This window comes from Ochlerotatus camptorhynchus, unplaced genomic scaffold (genome assembly GCF_037179485.1).
Source record: "Ochlerotatus camptorhynchus isolate MF236.1 unplaced genomic scaffold, CSIRO-AGI_Acam_v1.1 ptg000203l, whole genome shotgun sequence".
Classification (NCBI taxonomy): Eukaryota; Metazoa; Arthropoda; class Insecta; order Diptera; family Culicidae; genus Ochlerotatus; species Ochlerotatus camptorhynchus.
Genome location: NW_027040693.1, coordinates 3,819,874 through 3,841,922, shown reverse-complemented (window position 1 = coordinate 3,841,922; position 22,049 = coordinate 3,819,874). Strand labels below are relative to the sequence as shown.

Below are 22,049 nucleotides of genomic sequence, written 5' to 3'. Positions count from 1 at the left end.
TTTGCCCAAACCGTTCTCAACACCTTCAACTGTAGCTCCCGATCCTTAATTCCACTGCCGATCGATAGTATGCCGCTCACGGAAACGTTTGAGAACATTGCCCAAGCAACAATTTTTGTTTTATCGAAGTTTTATAGCAGTTGATAAATCCAAATTATAAAACTTTCACTGACGACCACATTGTTTTAACAACCTCCTGACGACAGCTATATAGCCATGTCATGGCCAATTGGCCCAGTTGTAATGCAATTATTAAAACTTGATATGTGAACCAGCTTAGGAGCATCGGTTTGATTTCAGTTATATCATATTCTTCACGTCGTTGTAGAAATGGTATGCTTAAAACTTTCTCCTGGCCAGAAAGTCAATCCAACCTCTTGAAGACTACTATAAAGCTATGTTACAACTACATAAATCGCTCCTGAAAAGTTGGTAAAACTTCATATGCAAAACATTTTGATAACTTTGATAGTTTTAATTTGGATTTATTTGGTTGATGGGTTGCATTGATTATAGTTTTATTGTGGTTTTATTCTTTTGATGTTCGATATGTGAAATCATCACAAATGTCAATGTGTAAAACAATATAATCTAGTATATTGAAAACAAAACGGTTTAATTACCGTTTTTAATCAACTTGAATACACTTGAGATCATGCCGTTCATTATTTATGGTGAATATTATACTAAATAGTAGCATAAATTCACTGCGCCTCATGAATATTAAAATATAGGAATATTTTTATTTGATTTACATTAGAACCGTATTTTGAAAAATCATTAAAATATATTCCATTTAAGAAAAAAAAACTGTTTCTGTCGTTCAATAATGACCAGACACATATTGAAGCATTATGCATAGTTGTATGTCTGTGTTTTTCCTATCCATTAAGGGAATTCTTCGTCATATTATGTAAAATTTTCTCCTACGGCGACATTTTTTTTTACTATCTAACTTGTCGCTCCTCTGAAATGCCTCAATAGGAATCACTCTCCTATGATAGAATTTTAAAGCATAACATAAACTAGCGGTTATATCAACCGGTCTGCACTCGTGTTTATTTCAGTTACCATGGGGACGTAATTTGTGATTAGCCCCGGTCCCTTTCAAATTGTATCATTATTTATGTACTACCTTAAATTTGAAATGACGTTTCACATTCATCTAGAGATGGCCGGTTTTCATTCGAATAATCGGTTTATCGATTAACGAACCGAATAGTTATTATTTGTAATCGGTTATATCATGCCAACATAAGCATTAACTTCTCCAGAGGAGTTTGGAGGCGAACCAGCCCAAGGCTGAAAGCCTCCTTAATAAAGCTAAATAATAATAATTCTCCAGAGGATCATCACACCTTCGTTTCAAACATGTGCTGCACTCTCATTGTAGGAAAAATGACAGCACAGCGAACAACAATCAATCGATTAGTTGTTAATCGAGTAATTACAAAATAGGACATCTATGATTATGGTGTGATTGTTTTGATAAAAAAGAGCGCAAAATTTCATCTCTACCGAGGGGGCAGCAAAATCACAAAATTACCTTGCATACGGGGGGTATTCATTGGACGAAAGGGACCGTGAAAGAGGACACTAAAATAGAATGTTTTTCTTCCGACTGTTTCATCTTAGTATTCTTCTTTGGTTATATCGTAGCATTTCCTAGTCTGTCTTGAGAGCGTCAAATTTTATGTTGATTGTATAGATTGCTTGCTGGTTATATTACGTACATGTCAGTTCAAATTTACTCTAAAGTGAGTAAAATTCCACTCACTTTCGTTAAAAGTGGAACTACTCTAAAGTGAGTAACCCCATGTTTACTCACTTTTGAGTATTGTATGAATTTGTCAAAATCTGAGTAGCACTTACTCAGTTTCGGTTTTCGCAAAATTAGCACAACTAAGTAAAGGCTACTCAGTTTTGTAAATATTATATTTTGACAGGAAATTATTAGATCGAAACTCTTTTGCAGCATAATAAAAACGATTTATTTTGTCACAACAGAATTATTTAAAAAAATGAAATTTTATAAACTCTAATCAATAAATTGATAATAATTCTGCTTATAAAGCGATTCTACCGAAGGCCACTGCTGCTAGCATGTTATCACTTCCGTGTGCTATTTCCATTCCGGGAAGTAACCAGGGATGTAAGCGGCTTTCTGGCACAACTTACGGATCAGTTTCCCAGCATTTTTTTCCTGAAAATTAAATTCTTTTTGAATATATTACTCATAAAGCTTACTTGCAATTCTCTCATAGTGAACTTTCCTTTGGATCGAGCTTGGGATTCTGAAGTTCACAACCAAAAGTTGTTGCAGAAGTTCAGAAAAACGAAACCTGTGTAAATTTGGGCTGAAATAAAGTTTATCTTAGGAAAAACACCAACTGCTACTCACGCTAGTTACTAGCTCAGAAAAGTTTCACAGAACGCTAAAACTTTCACTCTTTGAACGCTTTGTGGGAATTTCTCGGGGAATTCGCTTTCAGCCCAGGACTTCAAAATTTTCGGACGTTTATTACATTTGATCTTACTCAAAACAGTAAAGATCCTTATTTTTTTAATTAGAGTACATGTTACTCACTTTGTTAAATTAATGTTACTCAGTTTTGACATTTAGCATACAAATACGAAACTGAGTCAAAGTTACTCACTTTAGAGTAAAATCAGACGAGCGTGTATAGAATCAAAAGAAAACAAAAACATTGAATGTCCACTGCTCTGCCGCTACCTAAGAGGAAGAGCAGACAACTGGCTTACTTTTGTCTGTGACGTGTTCTTCTTCTCTCGCGGAAACGACCGTACAAAAACTATTTCATTAAGGGCGACGCAGTCGACTGTCCAAATACAAGAAAATAGATTTCTTGTTGTAAAAATTCTCGCATTTCTATACCATTCAATCAGGCGCTGGTTCATAAAAGCCCCCTATTAACCACTTCATTCGAGCAGTTAAAATGACTTTTACTACCACTCGAACTTTGAAATAAAACATTTGAGATTTTTCTTCTAGAACCACGAGAAAAGTAGCGTTTCATAAAAAAAAAATTGAAATTAGTTGGTTCAGTTTTGAGGAATCTCTGGTAGAAAGTCACGCCAAAACTGCTTGACAAAGTGGTCAATTGTCTCCTCTTCCTCTTAGGCCGCTACCAATCTGCTTTAATCACAGCAACCATCGGTTTGATTGTAAGCAAAACAAAAAGGGAAACAGCTCTCAAACCAAGTAAGATTTCCAAATTAATTTGTGCTATTATTATCAAACAAAAAGTAATTCACAGCGTGACCTTCAAGATTGTTCAAACATTCGAAGAAGATGAGCAGTGCCTCAGTGTTGTCCTTTCGGGCTGGGAGAAAGAAAATAAATTATGGTGGCCAAAGGCAACAAGTGCTGCTAAATTGCTGCGTGATGAACATTCGCGTCCCACATCCAAATGGCAACGGATGGAGTGCATCAGGAAGCGAAAATACCGCACCAGGCTGGAGGCAGAAGCAGAACTTGAAAAGATGGAACCGCTTCCCGATACCGAGGCGGAGGAGAGGATTATGGTTCCATGCAAAAATGGTGCCTCAAATTCGAGCGTACCAAAATATGTACCGAAAAACTTCAACGACTTCCTAACGCCTGCTAATCCTAATGTCCCGCTTGAAATACAAACGGATTATCTTCAACCCGTGCAAGACGAAGTTGAAGACGCTTCGGTAAGTTAAACTAAAATATGTGATTTGATCTCAATGTACCTAATCGTAAATTTTCTTTTAGCTTACTTTGCAGCTGTCCGATGGAGCCATCCAGAATTTTGTATACGTACCTACCGCAAATTGATCAAGATCCTGGAGAAGGTACAAGTGGAGGCAGAGTTTTGATTCAGCCGATCGACAACAACATCAGCTATCAGTCAGTATCATTGGAGGACGTTGAAGCGAACCAAACGTTGATTATTGGTAACCAGGCAAACATAATCAACAGCCTCGCTCAATTGAAATCGCGCTTGGATTACATCAATGATAGGGTCCTGCAAATTGAATCAGGTTCTCTTGGAAACGCCTCGGGTGTCCATTCAGAAGTATTTTTGAAACCTATTGAAACACTGGAAATGCTGAATGAATTGGAGAAGATATTGAAAGATGACACCGTCATGGTTAAATACGTCAAGACCATGAGCCACATTTGTGGTAAAACCGGAAAAGAGGATGGCCTTGACTGCTGTTATCGATTAATTGATCATTTTATGACTCGACAGTCTCTGACGACCTGTTCATGGACAGCGAACTCGAGAGACAATGCTGATGCTGAAGAGTCAAATGTAGAGTCTAAATCACAGATTAAAGTTCCGTTTCTGATGTACAAGAAAATTCGAAAGCTGTTTTTGAAACTGGTCCTGCAGGCAGCCCAAGTAACATTGCAAGTTTTATCGAGGTTTTAAAGCATTCTACAAGTCTTAACAATGGTCTACAAAACCCTCATAAAACCAAATTTGTTACTTGGGAGATAACGACTGCACAGCTATCAAATGTGAAGAGTTTTTTAAACGGGTACTGAAAAACAGCAAGCAACGATTGCTGGCCAAAACAGTATCGAAACATAAGAATCGTCCGAAAAATACCCGTCAACAGGAAGCTGAACAGAATCCTCAATGTTAGAGTAAATACACCAGTTATGGCTGAACGTTCCTTAAGGGTTTGTTCCAGTTATAGCCTATGGAAATCCTATAGGCCATAACTGGAACACACCATGATAGGCACGTATAGCCGTCACTGGTACATCTACCGTATATATTTTATGGACCTGATTGGAGATGTGGTAGCAGATATTTTCTTCAGTAATGTTTTAACGATTAAAATAAATTTGACTTGTTCTTGGTTTTATTCTTTATTTTTTCTCTAAGGGATCATCCATTGATTATGTCACACTTTTAGGGGGAGGAGGGGGTTTTGGAAACTGTGACGAGACAAAAAAAAATTAAGGGGCCTTATTACGGGTGTCACTTCACGGTGAAAACAAAGTGAAGTGACCAGTTGTCACTCACGGTGAAGTGATTGCCATGTAAATCAAATGGGAATCACTTCACCGTGAGTGATAAGTTGTCACTTCACCGTGAAGTGACATCGGTAATAAGGGCCAAGATCTATTCAAAAAATATGACAAAGGGGGGAGGGGGGTTTAAAATGGGCTAAATTTGAGTGACATAATTAATGGACCATCTCTAATGAAAGACTTCTTCACAAAGTATGCAGCAACGGAAAAAAAAAACAGAATCAGAATCATTAATGGGAATACAGATTATTTAACATTTAACTTTTGAAAGAACATACGGTTTTACAGAACTGGATTTACAATCAGATTGATAGATATTAAGTACATTTGGTCGTATCGGTGTCTCAAAAAACGATTTTAAGTGATTTATTTTATTTTATTTTTATTTTACTAGTCTTCGAACTGATCGTACAGACAGATATTGCTATTCACTAATCCTATTTCTAAACATTGTCTTAGATATTTATATTAAAATCAAAAAGGACAAATACTTCATTAAAACAACGACAACCAACATCAAACGGATGGTTCTGTCCATAAAGAGTGCGGTGCACAGGAAGGCGGAGAAAATCTGCACGCCGGATCGTTCTGCCCAGAATATTTACATTTATATTGCTCAGCAGTACTGAGCAGTCAACGTTGCTCTTCAGGATGTCAAATATAAAAAGCCGCTGCAACAGGATCCTCCTACTAGCCAAGGTCGGTAGATGTATCAAGGCGCAGCGATGCTCGTAGGGTGGTAATCGAACCGGATCATTCCACGGAAGTAAACGAAGTGCAAATCGAAGAAAGTTTCTTTGAATACGCTCGATCCGGTTAATCTGAACGACATAGTATGGCGCCCACACCAGCACTCCATATTCAAGTATGCTGCGTACCAGCGCGCAGTAGAGACTTTTCAAGCAATGAATGTCTTCAAACTGCTGCGTGTTTCGTTTGATGAATCCAAGCACTGCGTACGCCTTGCACGAAAACAAATCCGATTCCATTTTCGTGAATAAAAAATCATGAAATGAAAAAGCTTGCCATCCCATGAAATCGTAACAATGATTCCTGATTTCGGGATGTAAATTCATGATTTCATAATGCAGAGGAATTAAGACCGCTACAAGCGTTACACGTTCTTGGCAAACCGTGTTCATAAACCGCACTACATAGGTATCTCTTATACGCCTTTTGCCTCCCATCTTATACAAGAACTGATAGTCTAGTGGTCAAAGTATGGGTTTAGGGATCTCAAGGTTCTTGGTTCGAATCCAGTCTGATGCTTTATTTAATTCTTTTACATTTTTTGGTTAACAATTAAACCCATGAATTTAGCTCATGATTTCAACTCTGACGATTCATGATTTTGGGAATGTTTGCTGCGTTACGCAAAAGTTGCTCATGATATCATGAATATTATTCATGGTGTATTTTCATAACGTGAAAATACGCTGTGTTCATGAAATCATGAGTCATTTTTCTCATTTCGGAGTTCGGATTTTTTCCCGTGTGGCGGTCGTTGCAGCTATGTGTTGGGTAAACCTCAGCTTACTGTCAAGTAGTACACCCAGATCTTTAACAGTGCTCACTCTGTCGATACTATAGTTGTCAACATTCGATAATCGAAAACGGTCGCCATCCTTGTTCGATAGAAAGAAATTACATTACATTTTCGGGCATTTACATCCATTCCGTTTAGCCTGCACCAGTGTAGTAACGCGTCGCTGTCAGCTTGTATGGAATGAACTAACGATGAAACTACCCGAAAGAACTTCAAATCATCGGCAAACATTACCTTCGGAGATTTAATCGTTTCGCAAAGATCGTTGGCGAATATCACAAAAAGATGTGGGCCCAAATGGCTCGCTTGAGGCACACCAGATGTTATATCGAATGGGTCAGAGCTCGTTCCATCAAGGCGAACGTAGGCGCTGCGCTCAGTTAGGTAGGAAAATATTCAGCGAGTCAACCAGGCGGGTAGGCCCATTCTGTCCAATTTGTCCACGGCTAAAGAATGCGGCACTCTATCGAACGCTTTAGAGAAGTCGATATAGATGGCATCGATTTGTTGTCTCATTTCCAGTGCGTTGACCAACGAGGAAACATATGCCATCAGGTTGGTAGTGGTAGAGCGTTTTTTCACGAATCCGTGCTGGAATTCGGAAATAATTTGATGAACGTGTGGATAAAACGAATCGAAGACGAGGCTTTCAAAAATCTTTGGCAAGCAGCTCAAAATTGATATGCCACGGTAGTTCTCTACGTTGTGGTTACTACCAGCTTTATGTATGGGAGTAATGGCAGCAGTTTTCCAAGCACTCGGAAAACGCCTTCCGCCATGGAACGATTAAAAAGAATTGTGGCGGGAACGGAAAGCGAAACGGCGCAGTTCTTGATAAACAACTAGAACCTGCGATCTAGAGTTTCAACTAATCCATGTTGTTCAGTTATACACTTCAAAGCTACTATATGATTATCAGTTGTTAAGAACCATTTATTACTGTGATCTGTACTCAACGTAAAATTTTCCAATTGTTTTTTAGAGAATGTTCTAGAGTTGCCTGAAGAATTTGCTTGACTTCGATCATTGTTTTCCGGTTGTGAAAAGATTTCGTTTTTCAAAACTGGTTGGTTATATTTAGGAGTTGAATTAGCGTTTTTGGTAACCTAATTCAGCTCACTCAGGCTTTTAGCGAGCGCTGATTGCTCGCTCATCGCGTTGCTCATCGTTACAGCTAATCGCTAGTTGTGACCTTCTGAAAGTAAAATTGACAAATTTTATGTGTCATATACAATCTTTACCATCTCTTCTTGCATCTTACAAATAAAAATTATCATTATAGTATCCCATTGTTTCATAATAACGAAAAATAGCATTTTAGCTGTAATGAGCTGCAAGCCTGATTTCTTCATAATGCCAAGGTCAATTAGATGAAACGAATCCCCTATTGCGAAATCCTTGACCATGTATATTGAAGGCCTCAGCAACGGTGAGTCGTTCTTGTGATGAGTCCCATAGATTTCATTTCAGTTCCACATTAGCAAACGTGTCTTCCTCCTCATACTCAGAAGCACTGAAAAGGTTTTCATTTGTCAAACCTAAATCAATTAGATTATGTGCGTTTACATAAGTGCCAACATCATTCCTGGTATCGAATTTTCCCAGTATTGTATTCTCAGCATCCGAAACAACTGGATGTGCAGGCGTTGCATCCAAAGCTTGATGTTAATTTATGGTGATGCTGTTCTGCGTCGAAGAATCCATTATTTGTTGATTTGTCTTCACTTTTCTTTTAAATGTTCCACTCGATTTATATAATTTCCATGCACTCATAATGAAATTTATGGTTATTTATAACGATTAACAGAGTATTTTCTGTTATTTCTGTGATGTACTACCTATCTGTCAATCTTATGATAGTTGTATTGTGGATATATTGAAGTATTATTAGTGCTTTAAGTTTTATAATGGTCATGAAAAAGTATGTCATAAAACTTAGTTGCATGCTTTACTCTTCAGTTTTAAAGAGGGATACAGAACCACCTTAGAGTCACAGTTAAAACTATAAAGGTCGAGTTTTAATTTGGTAGTTAATAAATAGTTTTAAAGACTACTTAGAGGCCTAATTTTATAACCGCCACATAAAACCATAATACAACCATAGGCTGCCAGCGATGCTATGACAAATCAATAATAAAATAAGCAAGCATTTCGATTGTTACTTGGTTGCACACGGTCGATTTAGCCGATTTCAACGACTTCACGATTTTTTAACCTGACCACGTCAGATTTTCCAATTAATTTACAGTTCGCAGCTTTAATCAATTAAAACTTTTTTTAAACAAAATGAATCGTGATGAACTTTTCAGCACTGAAAGAGGAATCCTTTCAAAACAAACTGCTGTCAAAACATTCCAGATCTTACCACAAGGAGCACTGCAGGAATTTTAACAGTGCGTCCAGATATTAAATGACTGAAGCTTTATGTATCAACTTTTGTTATTTAAAACGTATTTTGAATACAATTTCTTGAACTATTCTTTGGTATTTTAACTCTAATGTCAGGCTAATCAACACAAAATTTTGGTATCAGAAACTGAATTAGGTATTCATAAGTAATTTTCTCCGTTAGCTCAGTTGGTAAAGGCACAGTTACAAAGCAAGACCATGCTGGAGGTGGCATGGTTCAATGCCTGGTTCGATCTTGGAATTTTTTGGGTTAGAAAATGTCTTGGCTTCCCTAGGGAAAGAGTATGATTGTACTTGCCACACAATTATATTAATGCAAAAATGGTGCAGGCATAGAAAGCTTTCAATTAATAACTGTACAAACTGCATCTAGCACACTAAGTTGGGAGCACGCAATAACCTAATATGCGATTAGATATTGCTTTAAACGCAATGAAGAAGATGAAGAAGGAGGTAAGGTTGTAAATTGTTATAAAACCGAATGTAATGAAAATCAAAATTTAATCATTTATCTTTGAGGCCTGAACGAGAAAGTTACTTGCAATATTGATAATCGAGTCCGACCTGTACACACATTCCGGTGTTTAAAAACTGTCCGTGCTGAGGTGATTTCCTCTGCCCTGACTTCGCCGCAGTGCCTTCCGTTATCCTTCGAATAAAGCACCATTCACGTTCCAAAAGTGCCAGCAGTGGGGTCAAAAGTTCGCCTAGTACTAGCGGGGTAAAAGCGCCTCCCCCACTAGCTTATAACATGTATGAAAACGAAAGAAAGTTCATAGAAATGGCCTGAAACTAGGTTATACCTTCCTTCAGCTCAGTTGCTACCCGAAGGCCAAGAAAGGTGAAACTAATCGCAGATTAAACGAGGTCGGCTCCACACACACATACACTGCACGAATGCGAAGCATTAGGATAGTCTCCGGAAGCAAAAACAACGGGCAACACTAGCTGGAAACATGTGTTTGCTCCTGCCGGTTTAATTTCCAGCATGTGTGTTCTCTGTGGAATCTGTTTCTGCCGTCCGAAAACAGGGTTATGAAAGTCTGATTTTTCCCAAGACAAGAAAAGTTTCGCAAGAATTTAATAACTTCTTCTTTTTTTTCGGGGAATCAAGTCCAGTGAAGCGAAAAGCTGACGGAAAGTCGAGGGAGAGGAGGAAGCTTCATTAGGTTCATAAACGGAGATTTTCCCGAATGTGTATTTATTTGGGAAAGGTAGCAGCAGTTGGGTAGATTTTCCCGGAACAAGTCCCAAAGCCGGCTAATCTGGTTAAATTGAATTGTTTTAAATTAATTTTTCGGAAGAACCTCTAACGGAAGTAAGACGGAATTTGGAAAAGGCAAGCGAGGGTGAGAGATGAGATTTCAATAAACGGGATTGGTTTGGTCCAAAGGAGAACCCACGGGAGAGGGGGAGGGTTTGTTTTGCGATGCGGAAGGGATTAAGTGAGGTCTATCGAATTCCAGTATACGTTCAAATTAATGTTTGTGTTTGACGTCCAAGTGACCGTGGTTGCCAGCTGCAGTTGCAGAAGTGCATTCCATTTCTTTTTTTATTCTGATAACCCCCTCGCTGATCTGTCACGATTCATCTGCAACGATCTGAACCTTCTTTCCCAAACCGAGTACAAAGCTATCTACATACTCAAATGAACAAATATGTACACCACCTTTATCCAGCTCAGCTTTTCTGTTCGTGACAATGCGTTCCGCAGCGAATTGGTTCGTTTTTTTTTTATTGCTTGGTGCTTTCGCTTCAGATTGAAAATTCACGCCCGAATGAACAGTGGAAGCTGTTGGGTTTAGCACACTACGAACAATAACAACCATTCGCCGGAAAGCTTTTCACGAGCAAACGAGGGGGTTTAAAGCAGGAGCAGGAAAAAACAACTCACACAAATGGACGCCCATCATTCGGAAAGAATGGGAAGATTTTTTTTTTCGAGCGAAAGCTTCTCATTTCTTCTGCGGACAGGACGACTGGAAGCCACAGCAGCGCTACGTGCCAGTTTTAGTCGAATGCGTGCAGAAATGAAGGTATTAGACGAAGACGTGCCACTGTGGTAGATGGATTTTTTTTTGATTTCCCAGTTCAGACGTTGAGATTGTGGTTGGATTTAGGGGCAATTGCTTCACGAGTGTCCCAGCTGAAATGGATTCAGATCAAATCAAATCCTCTTTTTCACTCAAAATTACCACTTGGATGCACCGCGCGCCGTACTGCTGCGGTAGAGCAATTCCACGACAAATGGCGAATCGATTCGACTCGACCGTCTCCGCTTTGCGTGAAGCTTTCCATAGTTGTTTGTTATGGCTAATCATTCAAATTTGAGCTAATATTCTGCCATTTTTAGTCCTGACAAAAAGAAAAGTCACGTTTGCATTTGATGCTTTGGCCTGGAACTGCTCGGTAGATAAACACCAGTTTGAATTGGAAAACTTTTCTTTGAGCCACTTCATCTTCCGCCCACCATCCACTGCTGTATGCGCACATCAATAGAACTCACTCTCTGAGGCTGATGGGAAGTGGATGGGAATTTTTAATTGCATTAGAAGGTTCTCCATTCGCTTCTATCGACCTCGTCAAAACCAGAGAGCAAGCGGCAAGGGCTCGATAGTCTGATTAGATTGGAAGGTTTCGAAGGCAGACGTGCTCCGGGCCTTTCGATGGTTTTAATCGGATCCTATTGCGGTACAGCATCAGTTGGGGTAGTTTCAATATTTGATGAAACATTTGGATTTGTTTGTCTACAATTCGGTGAATGCATTCAAATGTCGATCATTTCGAGGACAAAGAAACTCATCAGTCACGTAATATATTACTAAATTGAAAGGAGATCTTGGAATTCCCTTAAGTATTAAGACATTTTGAAGATAGCAAACGAGATTTTAAAAATCACGGACTTCAAATAACCAACCACAGCATTAAACCTGTGCACCGAACAGAATGTCAGTGGCGATGGCATGGACGGTATTGGGAAAAAGAAACGCCTTTCGTAGCAGATCGTTTGAATCAACTTAAACTAGAAATTCATTAATTTTATTTAATAAGGTAAGATGGATAATTAACTCATATTTAACTTCAACTTCTGCCTATGTTTTCGTTTCCGCCTTCATTGAACTGTCAGTTCTCCGTCAGTGGCACTCGAGCAAAAGGTGAACCAGTGTCGGTGTTGGTGCCCAGTGGTTTCAACACTTCCCCGGCCCGTAAACATGGTCCGGAACCTGCTTCCTGGTCAGATTTACCCGATGCCATAACCTCGATGACTGCCACTGGTCGCCGATACAATCCACCGGCAGTGCGGACCACTGCTTGCCTGATACAACCATTCTTGCCTGCGATGACTTGATCGACTTGTCCACGAAGCCAACCGTTGCGATTCTGATCGTCAGTGATGCAAACTAAGTCGCCTGTTTTCAGTGGCCACTTGGTATTCATGTTCAACGATGGTACATATTCCTTCAGCCAGCGCTTCCACAGTTCGTCTGCAACGTATTGGGACCGTTTATAAGTGCTCCGAAGTGCCTTTCAGATCGGCACACCCACGCAAGAAATTATTGGGCGTGAGTGCCTCAGCGTCCGACGATTCCTGCGGCACATAGACTAATGATCAGCAATTGACGATTTCTTCGGCCTCGGCAATAGCCGACAAGAGAATCTCGTCGTTCATTCTGCGACCCACGTTCAAAGTTGCCATGGTCGTCTTCACAGTCCGCACCATGCGCTCCCATATGCCTCCCATGTGGGGGAGCCGATGGAGGGTTGAACCGCCAACGCACCCTGGCATTGATAAGGACATTGGCACAAGCTGTCCCGATCCGACGAATCGGCTCCTGGAGTTCTTTTTTGGCTGCCTTCAGGTTAGTCCCATTATCCGAGAAGATGGAAATTGGCGGACCCCTACACAGGAAAAATCTTCGGATTGCAGCATTCAGTTTGTAGTGCACTGCTCTGACCGTCAGGTTCGTAAACAGCACTATCCACCTCTTTTCGACGCGGCGTCTAACCCCCACTGGTCTGAAGTAGTTAACACCTACGTGGCTGAACGGTTTCAGGAAGGGTGTGACACGTTCCACTGGTAGAGGTGCCATTGTTGGTACTTGTACTCGACTCTTGTTGACTTTGCACCATTGGCAGTTTTTCAAACCGGTCCGCAGCTTGGGGATGTAGAAACGTTGGCGAACTTCGTTGAATACCGTTTCCCAGTTGCCATGGCCGTACTGCCGATGGTAATGAGCCAACAGTCGTTCGGTGATTCCTTGGTCCCGTGGGAGGATGATGGGGAATCTTGTATCATACGGTCCGACTATTTTTCTCGATCAGAATCCAGTTCTCCGATGGCAGCTGCCGGTTTTTTAAGGTGATCGCCACTTCGCAGGTGAACGACTCGCGTTGTGCCATCTTCCAGAGGACGATTTCCGCCAGTTCAAATTCCTCCTGCTTCAGCGGAACGATAATACAATCTACTGCGCGGCCCACCAGCTTTCGCGTTCTCTCTGGTAGGTCTGGAATAACTTCGATAGGCATTCGAACAATCCGACGTCGGCAGTTTGAGATGAACCTGTAGACACAGCAATTCGTGCGCAACAGAACGTTCCACCGAGAAAAGCGGTTTACGTTGATTATCGGCTCCTCTACTACCGCAGCCTGCGGTCCAGTAAACCAGGGTCCGTCTGAATCCAATCTAGGTCCCTTGCCCCACTTGGTGAGCATATCCGCAACGTTAGCCTTCGTGGGCACCCACCGCCACTCGTCGATTTTTGTTTCCAAGAGGATTTCGTCGATTCGAAATGCGACGAACGGCTTATAGTTCCGTTGATCGGACCGGATCCACGATAGTACATTCTGTGAGTCGGTCCAGAGTACACGTTTCATCACTTTCAGCTCATGATTGATTTCGACCGAATTTAGCAACCTCGCTCCTAGTACTGCGCCCTGTAGCTCCATGCGAGGGATGGACAGCTGCTTCAGCGGGGCTACCTTTGTTCTGGCCATAACCAGTGAGCAACGCGGCCCGTCGTCAGTAACAACTCGGAAGAAAGCCGCTCCACCATACGCTTGTTCGCAACGAACACATGAAGCTGCAGTGTATCATAGGCCTCCGGAGGAGCCCCTTGAAGATAGCAGCGCGGGATTTTCACGTCTTCGGTGAGGGGTAGTTTAGATATCCACTGAGACCACCTTGCATAGCATTCATCGTCGATGTCTTGATCCCATTCGCAACCAGTGCGCCACAAACTCTGCAACAGGATCTTCCCATGGATGGTAAATGATGACAGGAACCCAAGCGGGTCAAATAGGCTCATCACACAGCGGAGGGCAATCCGCTTCGTCGGCCGTCGTGCATCGATGAGATACGGTAGCAAATCCTCTCGCAGGTTGGTCAAGAAAGTAAAGACATCTTCCTGCAGGCACCAAATAATGCCCAGAACGCGCTCAGTCGAGCCATCATTGCCGGCTTGCAATGGCACTCTATCTTCCGTTTCCCTTTCTCCAAGTTATCGCATGAATAATCTGTAATTCGAGACTCAGCTGTGGTGTTAAAATCCACCTTGAGCATGCAGCGTTCTTGAAACTGTTGAATGACCGCTGGCACCACAGTCAGAAGATCCGGTCCAGTGAGTAGCATGGAATTCAGCGACGTACCTTTCACTTGGGCTGCCACGTCGCACACCAAGCGCACCTTCCCTGACTTCTTCGGGTTTATGACAACGCTGAGGGGTAGGTACCAGATCTTCATCGGGTCCGCTGCTGCCATCTCCTTTTCCGTCATCTTATGTGCGTACTGTTTTGTCTGGTTCCTCGATTATTAGCTGCTCGAGGAAAGGATTCACCGCCATTGGGTAGCTGTCTGAAAGCCCAAAATCATCCTGCTTCCAAAGCAAGCCCGCCTCGAAACATCCGTCAACACGCACGGTTGTGCTCTGCAACAGATCCTTGGCTCGACGAATTTCTTCAGATTCTGGTAGCTGACTCACCATAATAGCAGCTTCTTCCACGGCGAAGTACTCGCGCATCACGTCGTGCAGTTTCTGGTTCGTGTATCCCTGGTGGCAGGCTAGAAACCCTGCATGTCACACCTTGGTCCGTATATCGTCCAGCCCAGGGGAGACCTAACCGTGATTGGTTCGTTGATATTACCAATACGCGACTCTAGCGGTGCCAGCAAGTGGATGTTATTTAGACCGATAAGAACCCGCGGTCCTCTCCTAGATGGTCGGCTGTATACAATCCCTGCAGGTGATGATATTCGCTGATAATCTTCTTGAAGTCGATACACTGTCTCGGAAGGTATAGCTTCTTCACCGTACGAGCTTCGTTCAAATCCAACCAATGACAGGCACTTAGAAGCGAAGCGGGTCAACGGTTGGATTTGAACGAAGCGTTTCCTTTTCCCAATAGACCGGCATGGGCATTTTATAGCGATCGAAAACAAACTGCACAAATAGATTGTTTATGAAACATGCTAGTCTTTAGGACATTATCCCGCATTGCCCCAAATTTCGAAAACAAATTCCCAGATGGACATTTGTCCTTCTTTATTAATAACCGGGATCATAGCGGTGTCCAGTTATTAGGCCGATGGTAATTAGGCCAAAGGTCATTAGACTGATTGGTTATCAAGCCGAATTGTTTCCAGCTTACTCATACTTAATTAAATTTTAACAAGCTTCCTGCAACTTATGTTTATAAGATTTTCATCAGTTAAATATGTTTTCGAACTATTCTGACTAGGAAAACTTTTTGAAAGATCGCGGATAACGATTTTTATTTTTTTCTGGAATCGAAGAACAAAGAGGATGTTTTTTTTTTCCTTTGGTTTGTTTTTCCGTCGATCTTGTTTTCCGTGCTGAGCACCAATACTACCGACGTGCCAGGAAGGCAGCTCCCACACCTGGACCCTACCTATCGACCCATCAACTCATGAACCGGGGACCAACGGCTTTACTTCCGAAGGAAGGCGTGATCAGAGATGTTATGCCTCAGAACATCCCGGCGGCGCCGGCTGGGATTGAACCCAGGCCTGCTGGGGTGAGAGGTAATCACGCTTACCACTACACCACCGGCGCCGTTCAAAGAGGATGTAGGAGATTTCATCAATTGATTTGACTTCTCTAAAACAAAAAGAAGAAATTCCTTCTTACCTTGAAATTCGAAGGATTCAAGTTTGGCATGCAATTTTTTTCCTTGATTTGTTTTCCGTCGATCTTGTTTTCCGTGCTGAGCATCAATGCTACCGACGCCAGGGATGCAGCTCCCAACCCTTGAACCCTACCTATCGACCCATCAGCTCATGAACCGGGGACCAACTCAGAACATCCCGGCGGCGCGGGGGGATTAGCCCTCACCATCCCTCCCCAACGGGAGAGTTTGGTAAAAGAGATGATCAACCTGACTCGTACCTTCATCAACATTAACTTTTGCTCGCTTTCTACTCATATACAATTCACACATTGCAGGACTCTATCAGAACTATCAACTCTATTCTACTATAGACCACTTTCAGTCTGATATTTGACGTTAAGCACCTTCAACTCTTCATTCGAATATTACTTTGATCTTCGCAGAATAGCCAAGCATTCTAACCTGACCATCAACAGAATTCCTTCGGAATTATCCATAGTCGTTGTTGAATTTTCCGTAACACTTTCTTGTAGTCTCAGACTTGCCTTCGAATTCTTCTCAGAACTGCCATGGAATCCTGCAAAAAATAATTGGAGCTTCTCATTTCCCTTGGTTTACTCTATAAAATAAATTAAATTATTTTCATAATTCCCCGGGAACTTTGTTTGAAATTTGTTTTGAAATCTTTCTAGAAGTTTCTTGGAGTTATTCTCAGGAATTTACTTGAAACCCTCTTCAGAATTACATCCCCGTGGAATTTGTCTAGCAGTTCCATTAAAACTATCTTCAGGTTTCTCTTGAAATTCACTTCTAATTAATCTTAAAGTTCACTTCAGAAATCCTCTTAAACTTGGTCCCAATATTGACCAATGAATGCTCGCAAATTTTTTGTGAAATCCTTTTGAATAGTACCTTGGATTTCTTCTAGCAAAACCGTTGGAACTCTTCTCAGAACTAACATGGAATTCTTAAAAAAAAATCGTTTGGACTTCTCATCTCAGTTGGATTGCTCTTAAAATTTAATTTCATTATTCTCAATATTCCCCGGGAACTTTACTCAAACATTTTTTGAAATTGTTTTCAGAATTTCCTTGGAACTATTCTTGGGATTTTCTTGAAATTTTATCAGAATTACATTCTCTTGGGATTCGTCCAGCAGTTCCATTAAAACTATCATCAGGTTTCTCTTAAAATTCTCTTCTGATTTCACTTCTGAAATCCTTTTAAATTCTCTTAATGATTACCAACGAATGCTCCCAGAATTCTAATGAAATCCTCTAGAGAAGTCCCTTGGGCTGAACATTATACTCAAGAATCTGTTGAACCCTTGTTAGATGTATCTAGGAACTCCTCAGAATACCTAAGGGATTCATAGAACTCACTTGGAACCCACCTCACAATCCCCATAGAATTCTAACCAGAATTACATTGAACTTTTACTTTGAATACCCCAGAAGCTCGCCCCCTTAATTTCCATTGAGATCTTTTCAGAGTGACTTTGGAACTATTTGGAATTATCCTCAGCAATCTCGTTAAGTTTTCCATAGAATTCTTATTTAAATTCTCTTCGAAACCGACATGAGCATGAGCATGATTGACCGCCCGTGGATGCAACTCCGTTATTTCCAGATCAGCTGTAATTACACAGAGAATCAATAGACGATGCTTGGAACTAGCAATCATCCTCAATGTGTAAATAAATGATCTAAAACTAGGCAATACTAACGCCGGCTACGTCTGAATGCTGGACATGAAATGAGTAGGAATGTATTGACGTGACACTCGCTTTGATAAAAACCGAGAACACCTCTGTACTTCCACGAGGAATCACTGGGATATTGGGTAAGAGGGTTGGGATTGCAGCAGGGTTCGTTTTGGTAAACGATGTGCTGAATTGATGGTCTAAAAATTCAATAGCGCACAGGAGCGTGGGATTGAACCCACACAGCCTGAACGGATTCCATTATCTTTTATACATGCTACGGGAATTAAGGAATTATGTTAGTAGGTAAGGCAAACCAAAGGATACACCTAGCCGGCGTTACTTGCAATAGCGCAATGTGTAATTTCTGATTTACCGATCAAAAAATCCATTTTGGTTCATCTCAGACTTTCCTTCAAATTCTGTTCAAAATAATCTTGGTAATAATCTTCCCAAAATATCCATAATTCCTCTGGAATAATCCCAACTGAACTGAACTGAATCAAGTTCCCCGAATCCTCTTGTAATTCCCTCAAAACTCTCTTCATGAATTACTTTGGAATTAGCCTCATGATTTTCGCCAGAATTATGTTTGAATTCTGCTGCGATCAACTTTGGAATACTTCCAAAAATTCCTCGAAATTCTTTTCTGAAGCCGTTTGTAATTCTCTTCTTTTGATACCCTGTTCAAAATTTGCTTTGAATTCACCTCAGATTAACGATGGAATTCTCGCAGAAATTCTTTTCCGAAGTCTCTTGGTATTCTCTTTGATATTACTTCGAATCGCAGTTCAGAATTCCCTTGGAGATCTCCACCAAGCTTCCATGAAATTATGTTTGGAATTCCATTTGAATTCTTCGTCATAGGATTTTTTCCTCTCCATCCTCACAATCATCCTCAGAATCAACTTAGAATGTAGAATGGAACTTCATGTAATATAAGCCCTGTTGCAACGCGATTTTCTTTTTATTTTGTTTTCCATTTTGGATGATTTCAGAAATTTCAACAACACCATATTTTTAAATGCTTGTCTTGATATTTTTTTTTGTACAAGTTGCTTTAAGTTTGGTTGCATTTTGAGATCACACTATAAAAAAACGGAGGAAAAACAAGTAAGAGGTTGTATTCAAGACACGACCGTAGATTTGACTTAGGATTACGTGCTCGGTATCCAATATTTGGCGACTGTGTTAGGGAAACCACTTATTCCCATCACGGAAACGCCTCGTTTTCTGATTAAAAAATTACGCATTTGCACAGAACGCATGGAATTTTTGGTTTATTCGAAAGATAATAGAAGGGCGAAAATTGATGGGCGGGATTTCTTACTAAAATTTTCCATTTGCGAGATGTTCGCGATCAATCATATAAATTACAGTTCTTTTTTTGCTTTTCTAGCGTCCTGGAGAAAACCTTACCATAATTCGAAGTGTTCGGTCATTGCGAGCATTTTTAAGTACCACTTCAATACTGTTACGTATTTGACCACAAACGTTTGGTTGCTGGGTAGATTATCAAAGAGCTTTGGGGGTGATGTAGCTGGCAGTAAGGGAGCGCACGTTCAATGAAAACTAACTTTTAAGCAACAATAATTTATGGTGGTCCTGAAAAGGACCGTTTTGTCATGATGGTAGAATAATGCTGAGCAATTAGGCTGTTCAACACAGATGAGGCTAGCAAGCTGTATGTTGTTTGGAACGAGGGTGACACGCTTGGCATAGATGGCCCACAGTGACTCACGAAGAGCTACTGAATTCGATCAGTAGCGGTGCGGCTTCTTCCTCCTTCTTCAGTGAATGGACGTTCATGTGTGTTGCAGCTCGCTGCTTGCAGGCAGCCTTTCGTTGTGTACTGGAGAACAGTTTTCAACACCACCCGCCGAAAGCACTGCTGCTGCTGATGACGACCGACCGGACACCACCGCACACGGTGATTGTATAAGCACCGTTCGGTGAGACCGGATGTAATTCGATTTTGAAATATGTGATAGGAAAAGCGCTTTTTATCACCATTGCAATAGTCAGACAGTTGTGTAATTTTCAACAGTGACCTATTGAATATTAATAAAGCGTTCATTTGAGAAGATTTGTAGAAACATTTCCAATCGGTTGGCTGGTTTAGAATTAAAATCCATCCGCTATTAACAGAGTTACAAGTGGTCAAAACCAGACCACTTTTCGTAACGCGGTCGATTTTGGTTTTTTTTTAAATTGTTATCGCACCCCCAATATGTAGCCAGAAGACGTAATCCTACGTCAAAAACAGAATTTAGAGTATCCTGAAAGTTTACATACAGTTTACCAAGAGTTCTCCTCTCAATTTAGATTGACGCTCTGTTCAGAACCGCCTTTGATTTCTAATGCAAGTTCTCTTGACCAGTGCTGCAAAATCTCGACAGTACACGGTGATATTGACAATTCTGCTTTGGTCACTCATTTGAGCTAACAGTCATAGTCAAGGCAAACCAGGTCAATTGTCAATGACAATGGTGCCAGTGACGAACATGTGCAGATTTGTTTATTAGCTAAATTTGTAACGAAATTAAATTACTTGAGCAAAACAATAACATGGATCCATTTCAGTGAACAAGTATCTACGTCCTGAGCTACTTGGATAACAATAATGTGACACAGAATGTTCTAAATTACACTTTTTGTTACCAGGTGAATCTTTGTCATTGACGAAAAAATGAATGAGATTTTGACGAAGGTTTTTTTGAGGATCAAGTCTGTCAGTGACTATGTAACGAACAATTTTGTCAATATCGCGCGAAAGTCTGTCAATAACAATGACAAATCTCAGCACTGCTCTTGACACTCTCCACAGAACATCCTTGGAATTACCAAGACCAAGAATCATGATATTTTTGTTTTGTTTTTTTTTTCAAATGTAAGATGTATATTTTCCAAAATCATACGTCGTAATTGTTTATTCTAGTTCAAAATTTTAACTAATTCTTGAAGGCAACAAAATGTTGCGAACGTTACAGATTATTGCACTAGATTTAATCGAGCTATGACCGCGCCGGAACAAGCATATCACCTTTCGCAGGAGCCGTCAACAAGTAAGGGGAATCTATTTTCGCAAAATTAAATCACCCTGAATTATAAAAAAAAAATCATGCCTTTCAGCTTAACAAACTGGACGTTCAGGCCACAGTGCGGTGTACTCCGACTAAGCATCACACCATGAGATAAGAAAGATGTTCCTCAAACATCTTTATCTCATCCACGAACCAATCGAGCTTTGCTCTCGCCTTTGTGCGAGTGAAAACTTGATCCACCTAAAACAAGTGGCGATTTGTTAGGCGGATTGATTTATATTCCGAGAAGTTTTTAATTGGAAAAATTTCCACCCTCAGCGACGCGCAATCCGTGACGGTTCGGAAGCCAGAAAGATCGCACGAGACAAGTTTCATCCGCTGGTGGTTGTGAGAAATGCCGCGGAGATGAAAAACAAAAAAGTTTAAATCCTACAATGATCCAATTGGAATTCCCAACAGTTTCAATCACTTCCCGTTATCCCGTTGTTCGAATTAACATGAATATGCAAGCAAACGGTCGTTGAGTTTCATCGCGAATGAATTCAATCCCATTAAGCCGATAACTTTCGCAATAAACGAACCGACATGGCTCCGCGTTTGGTGTACCGCGCTTTTTTCCCCCATTCCATTCTATTCAAGCTTCATTTTAATGGAATTGTTTACCCAAAACGCACTCATAATCCCCTTTAATTGCTCTGTTTACAATAATTTTCCGGAAGCTTCGTTCCTCTGAAAGCTCATCAACCGGACCATACAATTTGATGCGGACACGCACACATTCGAGCAGCCGGTAAGTGGAGAAAGTTGTGTTCATGGGAGAAATTCTGATTGATGGCGCCATCCATCTTTGCTTTATGGTTGCCTCGGAAGGAAGGACTTTGGCTGTCCGTCCGCCGTATTCCGTTGGAACCGGCGAAAGGCACTCAGCTCAGTACCTACCCACCGAAGTAGCGTGTGGTTTGGTTTGTCCCCACAGCCCAGGTGACGTTGAATCACAGTTAGCCCGTCAGTCAGTCAGTCAGTCAGTCGGCAGTGTCTGATGGGCCAGCCGTCTGATGGATTCGGGCTCATAAATCCGCTTGATGGAGTCATATTAGCGTGAGAGGAAAGCAAGAATGATGTGTTGCAAAGACAAACAACTTGAGGGCGGAAAGTGTGAGCGTTTTGGAAAATTCCAATTACGCCTGA

At 41.0% G+C, this 22,049-nt stretch overlaps 2 protein-coding genes across 4 annotated transcripts in view; one reads left to right on the top strand and one right to left on the bottom strand.

Annotated features, from left to right (window-relative positions):
* Window positions 1-22,049, bottom strand: part of Calx (sodium/calcium exchanger 3) — a 771,840-nt gene that overhangs the window by 556,721 nt on the left and 193,070 nt on the right. The window lies entirely within an intron of this gene.
* LOC135702919 (uncharacterized) lies at window positions 3,635-4,641 on the top strand. The gene is made up of 3 exons (XM_065223974.1): window positions 3,635-3,699; window positions 3,773-4,387; window positions 4,488-4,641. Exons 1-3 carry the CDS (start codon window positions 3,635-3,637, stop codon window positions 4,639-4,641), a joined length of 834 nt encoding a protein of 277 aa, XP_065080046.1.